The sequence below is a fragment of the Apiospora kogelbergensis genome (genome assembly GCF_038363985.1).
Source record: "Apiospora kogelbergensis strain CBS 113332 chromosome Unknown utg000003l_segment0_segment0, whole genome shotgun sequence".
NCBI classification, from domain to species: Eukaryota; Fungi; Ascomycota; class Sordariomycetes; order Amphisphaeriales; family Apiosporaceae; genus Apiospora; species Apiospora kogelbergensis.
The window spans coordinates 4571450-4581425 of NW_027117420.1; the positions used below are offsets into that span (position 1 = coordinate 4571450).

At 53.9% G+C, this 9976-nt stretch overlaps 5 protein-coding genes across 5 annotated transcripts; 1 reads left to right on the forward strand and 4 right to left on the reverse strand.

Annotated features, from left to right (window-relative positions):
- Positions 1–267: 267 nt before the first annotated feature.
- Positions 268–2418, forward strand: PG998_006234 (FAD binding domain-containing protein; the record flags this gene model as incomplete). Its single annotated transcript, XM_066873052.1, has 4 exons — positions 268–544; positions 643–1520; positions 1654–2035; positions 2186–2418. The coding sequence occupies 4 exons, from the start codon at positions 268–270 to the stop codon at positions 2416–2418; spliced, it is 1770 nt and encodes a 589-aa protein (XP_066733149.1).
- A 312-nt stretch (positions 2419–2730) lies between these two features.
- On the reverse strand, positions 2731–3315 carry PG998_006235 (uncharacterized protein; the record flags this gene model as incomplete). Its single annotated transcript, XM_066873053.1, has 1 exon — positions 2731–3315. One exon carries the CDS (start codon positions 3313–3315, stop codon positions 2731–2733), a length of 585 nt encoding a protein of 194 aa, XP_066733150.1.
- An 805-nt stretch (positions 3316–4120) lies between these two features.
- PG998_006236 (uncharacterized protein) lies at positions 4121–6070 on the reverse strand (the record flags this gene model as incomplete). The annotated part of the gene is made up of 2 exons (XM_066873054.1): positions 4121–4369; positions 4511–6070. The coding sequence occupies 2 exons, from the start codon at positions 6068–6070 to the stop codon at positions 4121–4123; spliced, it is 1809 nt and encodes a 602-aa protein (XP_066733151.1).
- Positions 6071–7020: 950 nt separating this feature from the next.
- PG998_006237 (uncharacterized protein) lies at positions 7021–7786 on the reverse strand (the record flags this gene model as incomplete). Its single annotated transcript, XM_066873055.1, has 2 exons — positions 7021–7314; positions 7343–7786. 2 exons carry the CDS (start codon positions 7784–7786, stop codon positions 7021–7023), a joined length of 738 nt encoding a protein of 245 aa, XP_066733152.1.
- Positions 7787–8694: 908 nt separating this feature from the next.
- Positions 8695–9435, reverse strand: PG998_006238 (60S ribosomal protein eL34; the record flags this gene model as incomplete). Its single annotated transcript, XM_066873056.1, has 3 exons — positions 8695–8886; positions 9151–9274; positions 9398–9435. 3 exons carry the CDS (start codon positions 9433–9435, stop codon positions 8695–8697), a joined length of 354 nt encoding a protein of 117 aa, XP_066733153.1.
- Between the last annotated feature and the right edge of the window lie 541 nt (positions 9436–9976).

Below are 9976 nucleotides of genomic sequence, written 5' to 3' on the forward strand. Positions count from 1 at the left end.
CTTAGGAATATCTTGATGTTTTAAGGCACGCAGTCACGTCTCACTATTTCACACGGGAGTCAAGCCTTAGTCCTCGCATCTATAATTCATCGTGTGCTTACGGTCTAGCCAACATATGTTCCATGCCAAGCCAAACCCCCGGTCGTTCATGCGCCTGAAGGAGGGGTTGTTACTCGAAAAGCTCTTGGATAAATATCACAAATATTCCCACCCACACAGTCATGAAAACTCACTTCCCTGCCGGGAGATCTCACCTTCGCCTTTAGTATGAAGATATCAGGTCTCCTATCGTGCGCTGCAGCGCTTGGCAGTGCTACCACCGCTCTGGCGAGTCTCTTCCCGCCCCACGACCGCATCGCGGAGTCCTGCAAGTGCTTCCCGGGCGATGCGTGTTGGCCTTCGGCGGCCGAGTGGTCGGGTCTGAACGCCACCGTCGGCGGGCGCCTCGTCGCGACGGTGCCCCTAGGAGCCCTTGCCACGACCCGGCCTACGACGAAGTCACTTGCAAGAGTCTGCAGAGTCAATGGCAGGATAGTGGAATTCAGTAAGTCGACCAATCTATCCGTTTACATGGGGTGGGGAGACGAATGGTATATGCATACACTTACCAAAACGACCGTAGCATGGCATCGTCTTCGTCAGTCATGGCTCCTATCTTCGCCAATCAGAGCTGCGATGCCTTTCAGCCCAGAAGCCGCGCCTGCGAGCTCGGCAATTACGTCCGCTACGCGGTCAACGCGACCAGTGTCGCGGACATCCAGGCCACCATCGCGTTCGCGCAGGAAAAGAATGTCCGCTTTGTAATCCGCAACACCGGCCATGACTACCTGGGCCGCTCTACCGGGGCCGGCGCACTGGCCGTTTGGACGCACTATATGAAGGGCATGGAGTTCCTGTCCGACTTCGACGACGGCGCCGGCTATCGCAGCAAGGCGGTGAAGCTCGGAGCGGGCGTCCAGGGGTTCGAGATTATGGAGGCCGCGCGCGATCAGGGCGTGGTCGTCGTCGGGGGCGAGTGTCCCACGGTGGGCATCGCCGGCGGCTACACCCAGGGAGGCGGCCACTCCGCCCTCAGCACCAGCTTTGGTCTCTCTGCCGACAACGTCCTGTCCTGGGAGTTGGTCACGGCCGACGGCGCGCTGCTGACCGCCAGCAAGACGGAGAACCCCGATCTCTACTGGGCCCTTAGCGGCGGCGGCGGCGGCACCTTTGGCGTCGTGGTGTCAATGACCGTGAAGACGTATCCCGATGCTGTCGTCAGCGGCGCCAAGCTGTCTTTCTACGCCGCCGACAACCACAATTCATCTGAGACCTTGTACGCGGGGATTCAGGCCTTCCATGAGGCACTTCCTGCCATGGTGGATGCTGGCTCTATGGTAATCTACTTCTTCAATTCAGAGTACTTCTCCATTACGCCCTTGACTATCTACAACAAGACGCAAGAGGAATTGCAAGAGATTATGCAGCCATTCGAGTCTGTCCTTAAGTCTTTGAGTGTTAACTACACGGTTACTTTTAGCGTAAGCATCTCTTCTTTTCTCTATGTACTGGGAGGGGGTCGTTCCGTATACACTTGGATGACAGCGACAGCCTGTCTTCATCCATCTACTAAGAAAATTTGGCTAACAAACTCTCCATTCTCTTCTACAACAGCAATCGGAGACCTACTACGCCCATTACGATAAATACTTCGGCCCCCTGCCTCTGGGCAACATCCAGGTCGGCATCGCCCAGTACGGCGGTCGGCTGATCCCTCGCGCCGTCACCGCCAAGATGTCCGACATGTGGCGCTTCCTTGTCGAGCAGGGCGTCATCTGGATCGGCATCGCCTTGGACGTCTCGTCCTTCGGCAGCAGCAGCGGTCTCCCGGCTAACTCGGTCCACCCGGCTTGGCGTGACACTCTGGTCTGCGCGACGATGACTCTGCCCTGGTCCTTCGAGGCGCCATGGTCCGACATTCTCGCGCTTCGGAACAAGATGACCGACGTTATCATGCCCGCGATCGAGGCTGCAACGCCCGGTAGCGGATCTTACGGTATGTACACTTTACCATTTCGTGCTTCTCTATCTCGATATCGATCCGCTATTCCCGTAGGAACACAGATATGAGGAAGGAAGAAGCCCAGCGACCCACGATTGATCCTGCTACTGACATGGGGAAATACTTTACTTACTCGCAATTTAGGTAACGAGGGCGACTGGAGGCAACCGAACTTCCAGGAAGCGTTTTGGGGAACGAACTATGCCCGCCTACTCGCCATCAAGGAGAAGTACGATCCGCTCGACTTCTTCTATGTCACGGCGGGGGTGGGAAGCGAGGTTTGGGCGGTGGCCGAAGACGGCAGGATGTGTACCACCACTGGTGAAGGAAAAATGCAACAATCAAGAGCGGTGGCTAAACACGGCATGGAGCTGTGACGTGAAAAGGAACACACGAGTTATACAGATCACGTTTTCCAAGAGGAGCAAGGTTATGTACATATACAGATATTGGGTATTTTGAAAATCCCTTCTATGAATTCGACTTGTGTATGGGTATTCACAATCGAGGACTGAACTATTTGAATGACATGACCTCCAACAACCCGTATAAAATATACATAGACCTAGCTGTTATTTTCATTAACTGGCAGGGAGGCCAACTCCATTGACAGCAGCAACCTCATTATGTACCGCCCGACCTAGTCATGCTCTTCTTCCGCACGAAGCGCCTCCAAAGACCTGCTGTCTTCACTCGGCTTTCTCGATCTTCTCGGCCTCGAGTCTCTTCTTCTCGTTTTGCTCCCGCTCGCTCAAGGTAATTGAGAGCTCGAACTCCCAATCATAAGTCCAAACCCGCACGGGGGTCGGCTCCTCGTCTCCGGGCACCGCCGGCTCGCGCAGGTATCCCGGCTCGCAGCTGAAGGTGATGGGGTGGTCTGGTATGCACAGCTTGAAGATGGGCAGGTACGTGTCCTTCCAGCCTTCGGCCTTGGTGGCGGCGGCGGCTTTGGTGTCAGCGTCGGTGTTGGGCAGCGTTTCTTTGCCAACACCAGGATTTCGAGGGGTGTTGATGGTTTTCTTCTGCTTCCACGGAAACGACTGAATCATGGGATAGGCAAGGTTGGTGGCGGCGGCGTCAGCAGTGGCAGCAGCAATTGCTTCTTGCTGCTGTTGCAAATACCGCAGCTTCTCTACTGTGAAGCCAGTCAACGGCAAAGTGTTCTGGGGGCGCCTGGGGAGAAGTGTAGATTGCCACAGCAGCGCTGGGGTAGAGGAGATATCGATGTGCTTTTGTGGGCGAAAGGGAGGAAAGGGGGAGGAAGGTCCTGCCATTTGTAGGCCGCAGATGAGGTTACTGATGTGTCTAACTCATTGCCAGGGCTTTTGGAATGCCTAAGCCCAACCCTGGAGATTTGTCGATGTTGTCGGACTGCCCTCGTTGGGAACGGCCTTGCTGCACGGAATGCACGTGGGCTAAGACGTGCTGGCAATGATGACCTAGGCATGATGATGTTGTTTTTGTTGTTCGTTTTCTGATAAGCGAGCGAGTCTGTGATTCCAACCAGGGGAGACTGTGAAAGAAATGGATGATTGAATATTTTGCAAGAGTTGTGGTAAATGGTTGCCTCAACTGGGAGCACTCAGCATTACATATACTTGTGAATCAATATATCGGAGAAAGGCAAAGAACAAATACAGTGCTTGCCTTTGGTACTCATCCCGGCGGAGTTAGGTAAGTTTTGAGTCCCTCCCCATTCCAAATGTATAATGAAGCATGAGCCAGTAGTGTTCAATTTCCAAACCCCTGAATCTCGATTGTGCAAGTCATTCCGCGGGAACAAACAATGGTTGAGTCACCGATCACCAGAAAAAGTCACGTACCCCAAAGATTCCAAAAAGCTTAACTGGAAAACAATCGCTATTGTGCGAAAGCCAATATCGACAAAGAAGCCGACCATGGTAAGCCAACGAACAAGTACAACTCATGGGTATAGAGTTTCCGAAACCCGTGAAACCTGTTGCGCTTACACCAAATACCGCTGAAGAATGCCCGAATCTATACCCTGTAACCGCTGAGAAGAAAATCCGTTTTCCTACGCCTTAACCAGTCAACACCATCAATCAAGAAAGAAACCCTTCAAGCCTTGAGCTCAGAATACCGTAGAGCCAAGCGGTCGAGGAAATGTGAATGCCGTATCCCGTTAGGTCTGGCTGCAGCAAACGTTCCGATGGCTTGATTGACGTCCATGCCCAAGCGTTCAATCAGATAACATACGATGAAGTAGCCAGTCCGATTGAATCCGTAATGGCAGTGAACGCCGATGGCATATTCGTTCCATCCTTCAGCCTTTGCTCTGGCCTGCTGGTCTTCACGAACACGGTCAACCTATAGAAAATTAGCGTACGATAGTAACTGGAGTGGGATAGCAGTAGTTGCAGGGACGAGGGACGAGGGATGTGGCTGCCAGAGGAAGGTGGGAGTTGGGAGCTGGTAGCCACGAAGCGGCGAAGTATCGCTAGTACTTACAATATTGATGAATGTCGTAACTTCCGCGTCCGTGGGTGGAATCTTGGAGACAGTTGCGAACTTGTGGTATTTGATTCCATGCTTCTCCAGCCCTAGTGCGTCGTAGACAGGATTGTCGTGGCTGATGTCGATGATGTCTTTGATGAGATGACCATACTTGGGAACGAAGACTTTGGGGGAGTGCTCTTCGTCGACCTCACGAAGCGTCTTCATGGCGCGGAAGATACCACAGATCGACTCCGAGACAGGCTTGACCTTCTTCCACTTGGCCAGATTCTTAACATCCCATTTGCCTTCTCGCGACAGATACTGGAGCTGCCAGCCCAGGTCGAACCGCCTGGTGATGTTTTCCGACAGGAAGTTGCAGATCAATCCAGATACCGTACGTACGGTTTTCGGTGTGAATAGCAGGCCGTGGGTCGCTGGCGCCTTGAGAATTATTGTTTCTACAACCTTCTTGGGATGTAATGGTTGCTCGGGGACTTCAGGCACGGCTGTCTGAGCATCGTCGCGAGGGGTCGATGACTCCTCATAAGCCTCTTCGATTACTCCAAGCTGTGTCTGCCGTCGTTCAAAGTCCTTGTCACTAATAGCGCCAATAGATCCCGGGAGTTGACGCGTTGGTGCGCTGGTGGGCGATATGGGAGCAGCCGACTCGGTAGAACCATGGGAAGGATCGGAAGCCGCCGAGGGCACAGAGATGTCTGCTTCCAGCATTTGTGCAATCTTGTAGACTTGATCAGGGGGTGTGATCTTGTCGTTCATCCCCCCGATGAGGAAGACGGGAATGTCAAGTCCACGCCACGTGGGCTCTCCAAACAAACCACCGACCTCGTTCCCTTCTTTGTCAAGAACAGGAAGACAGGCCCAGGCCATGCGTCGGAAAACGCCAGTCCGGCTTTGCCTGTTGAAGCGATACTGGAGCTCGCGGGATGGGCGATCAGCGTCGAGCCCCAGGAACCGGGCAACACTTGCACTGTTCGGCCCGCCCCATTGATCGTACCTCCGGTAGAGGTTGAAAGCCCACGTAGGGATCCACAACAGCCTGCGGAGGGCCGGTACGTTTTTGGGGTTTCCGGATGATGGACAGATGCCAATGACACCGAGCACGTGTTGAGAAATTCTTGTGTGCGGGCCGTGGGCATTGGCTAGTCTTGCAGCTAAGACGCTGCCCATACTGTGAGCAATCAGGACAACTCCCTGCCCACGTGTCGCATCGCGGTGACCCGCAATGATGAGCTCTAGCAGCTCAGCCAGGTCAGGTATCGAGTAGGCGTCCCAGGATTTGGGAGCGAAGCCTGACAGGCCGCAGCCGGGCAGGTCGACGGCCAGGCACGAGGCGTTGTTGGTGAGACTGGTCAACAGAGGGTGGAATTGGGCCACGGAGCCGCCCAAGCCGTGCAGGAAGACGAGCAAGGGAAGCGGCGCCGGGTCAGAAGGGAGCTCGGCGGCCTTGGGATGCTCGCGGTAAAAGACGCGAACCTCTGGATAGGTGAAGCGGCTGGTAGTGAAGGACCTCACTTCGGAGTGGTCCCGAAGGAGCGTAGGATCCTCTTCCATTGTTTCTGAGGTTAGACGAATGTCGTGCGGTGCGACCGCTTCAGTGTGGCAGTATGCAGAATGGCAGTAGGTACTACTACTACTACTACTAGCAATGTAGTGAGCGATGCAGTGGTGGGACGGATGTGTGCAAGATGAGGTTTTTCTCTCCAGCCATGGCGTAGCGACAGAAGGGCCTTGCGGCCGGCGAGCGAGGTTCGTCTTCAGGCGATTGCTCGTCCGGCTGGGTCGAAGCTTCTGCCTTCTGAGCGTTAGGCTGATAAACGGGGCAGTCACGACGACGGTGTCTGGCACATTGTGGGAGTGACCGGCGATGATGGACTAAAATGAAGCGCCTGCTTTCGCTGGTGTTGAGCTTGCCTTTGCCTTTCTTTAAGTAGAGCACAAATCGGTGTAATTGTGACATTCCCGATATGACGTAAGGATTTGATTGGCTCAGCCCGACTCACGCCAGGTTGTGTTCCAGACTGGGAATTATGCAAACCAATATAATTGCATGTAAGCACCTGCCTACAAGTTTAATAACCTTTCCACGAAAGCTCAGTGATGAATCAGATACACCAATGATGACCACTGAGTTGATCAAGCCGGAAGCTACGGCTGCTACAGAATGTGTGCGGTTTGTGCTTATCGCAATACTACGCTATGCCATGTATGCTCACTCAAGTGGTCAATGACTGCATGTACCAACTGCTTCTGGCTACCATGTTGTTTTGGCGGTAGCAGCTTAGGCAACTGATTGATGAGATGCCGGGGCAGGTCAGCTGTTTCGTTGCTTGGTGTATGTGACGATTTACTATCACAGCACTGCACTCTCTGAGCTTGTCTTGGCCTTAGTAGACTAAACGTGAGCCATTGCATTCACCAGAGCCTGGAGTGATTATAACTTCTTTTCCTAGAATGCCCCACCACCAAGTAGGTCGTTCATTTATTTCAATAAGAAGTGTCTCCTACTCGTGGGTAGCCTCAGGTTCGTCCCCTTCGCCGGCACCGACGCCTTCCCTCCACCCAATGGGGATCAAGGCCGCCGCGACGTCGTCGACCCCACGCTCCGTGGCCAGCAAGTTGAACTGCGCTGCCGCGTTGCGCGTGTCCAGCACCTCGACCCGCATGCCGAGCGCGCTGATGGCCTGGCGCAGCGCCGGGCTGATGGGCCGCATCTCGTGGCCCAGGCCGAGAACCAGCAGGTCCGGCCGCGGCCAGAGGACGCTCAGCAGATTCAGCGTGCTGGCCTCGACGTCCCACTGGCCCTTTTTGTTGACCAGCCGGAACGGCCCCTTCCCCCTTGTTGCCGTCCTGGGGGTTGTTGGCCTCCCACGGCCGCCACGAGAAGGCCTCGCCGCCTACCAGCAAGACCCCCGACCCGTCCGTCACGCGCGTCCCGTTGTTCAGCTGGAAGCCCGACCACATGCAGATGTCGACGCTGGTCGAGGGCACGGGCGTGTTGCCCAAAACGTCGAGGGCGCCAAGGTCGGTTGGCCCAGGCTGATCGGAGCCGGACTTAATGCTGTCGTCGCTTCTTCTATTTCGTGCGGAGGAGGTCCGAAAAGATCTTATCGTCGTCGTCGTCGTCGTCAATTTGGGCGTGGCAGCAAGTCTTTGCGACAGGTTGCAAGCTCTGGAGATCGAGGGCGTAGTGGTCGTCGTTTGCCGCCAGCTAGCAGCACAAGCAGCGAATGCGCCGGAAGACCGGCCGAGTGGTATTCTCAAGGCCATTGTAATGACTATATTGCCTCTACCGTCCAGTTGAATTGGGCATGGTTTCTGAGAAGAGGGCTTGTTCTAGACTCGATGTATTCGAGGTACAAGCTCCAACGGATCATAGAGCTGATGCTTGCTAGAAATTCAGTCGCTAGAACGTCATTGAGGGTAGCATGCCTAGCACTAAAAAAGAGAATTTGTCGGTGCTGGTGCTACATTGGCCGATCTTTTTTACAGGGGACATATTTGCTTGGCACCCTTTCATGGTATCGCATTTGCACCCTTCAGCTCTGCAGAGTAGCAGATAGAAGAATGATAGCTTTGATGCGTAGGAAATGTATTGGCTATTATCGATATTACTCGTAAGCGTCTTACTTGATTATCACCAAGACTGCGAGACATCTCCCATGCCACATGGCTATGGATGCAGCTTGATTCAAATGACATTGATGAACGGCAAGAAGCACATGTTGGATTAGATTGCAGTTTAGAACAAATGTATCAGCTCCCAAACTGTTACCGCGATAGGCATTGATCGCACAGGTGGTCGGTTGTAGCCGCAGCCTTGAGTTGGTGATTTGGCACGGGTGGTGGGTGAGGCCATCCCTAACCCATTCCCTGCAAGCATGCAATTCTTCAGTCCAGTTTGCAATAGTCACATTGCCAGCAGAATCCCCAGAAAAGCCTGCACACAATCGGATGAGGCCCACGGTGACGAAGCGGTGGTCGTGTATGCGTCTTGATGTTCATTCCATTCCGATCATCTAGACGCTAAAGCCCTAGAAACAGTGAACGGCCATATTGTGCAAATGACCCAGCCGTTCGGTAAACGATGATGTTGCCCTGTTCCCCAAGAACACCAGAAGCATGTGATGGACCGAAAACTCTCCACCGTTCATTTCCTTTTCTCATAAACCAGCACTCTATTTCTTCTTGGAAGCACCCTCGTTCTGCTCCTTGAGCACCTTCTTGACGATCTTCTGCTCCTCAATCAGGAAGGCACGGACGATACGGTCGCGCACGCAGTTACCGCATCGCGAACCACCGTAGGCACGCTGGACGGTCTTCTTGGGGTGAGAGATCTGAGAGTACTCGCGGGGTCGGAGAGCGGGGATCTAGACAGAGCAAGTCAGTGTTATGTCCTCAATTGGTAGCCGGATAGATGAACACGAGATAGGCGGGAAGTCGTCTGTCGCATAGGCAGGTGCGGAGGTGGGGTTTCGTCGAGATCAGAGGTGGAAAAGTTCGTCCATAATGCAAAATTCCTGCCATGGCTGTCGCGCATTTCACCACTGATCCTGAAAATTGGTCCCTCTCCTCATGCCCTTCCCACGCCCATCTCGGTTTGTCGATATCCGTGGTAGATGAAAATCACTTACACCGGGGAGCTTGGCCTTGCAGTCACCGCACTTGGGGGCGGTTCCTCGCTTCTTGATGTGCAGAGTTCGCAGCTCACCACCGGGGGTACGGACGATGCGAGTCTTGTTGGAGGTGGTGTTGTAGCTATGCGATACAAAGGTTAGTAGCCATCCAGATCACTTGGTGCTCCCAAAACTGCTCCCTGTGGCCCGGAAAACAAGCCGACAGATATTGAAGAGCGGAAATCGTCTGGAGAAAAAAACATACGGGTTGCGACGGCGGTAGGTGACTCGGTTGTTAGGCATCTTGGCGGTGTTGGCGGACTAGCTGTCTCGAAGCGGTGATGTGGTGGTGGTCGGTCTTCAACGGGAGGTCTCGCGATCGTGTCGTTGGATACTTTTCCTGGGGACGAAGGGCTTTTTGCAAGTGGAAAAATTGGGAAAATTGTGTGTGCAGGCTCAGGACAGTGCAGCCCGCTAAGATAAGCCAATCAATGGGTGCTTGATGGGTCTCGGTGGGGTTACAATTCTGCTATCTCTTCTAATCTTTCCAGCCGCCAATTCTAGCCACAACACTGACTGCTCATCCACTTCTCCAGCCACAAGAGCAGCCTCAAAGCCACCTTCGCGTCTGCCTCGGTCGCGCTAGCCTCGCCGGGTTAGTTTCGCAACTTGGAAGCTTGGTCGATCTTGAGAGCAATGCAGCCGAGATTTTCTAGAGGCGACTGATGAAGCATGCTTGAAGACGGACGATACCCATCCTTCATCCATCAAAACATCACGCCCGAATCCACGCAACGACAACCGCGTCGGATCGAATAGTCTGCGTGCACACAAAAGGTGCATC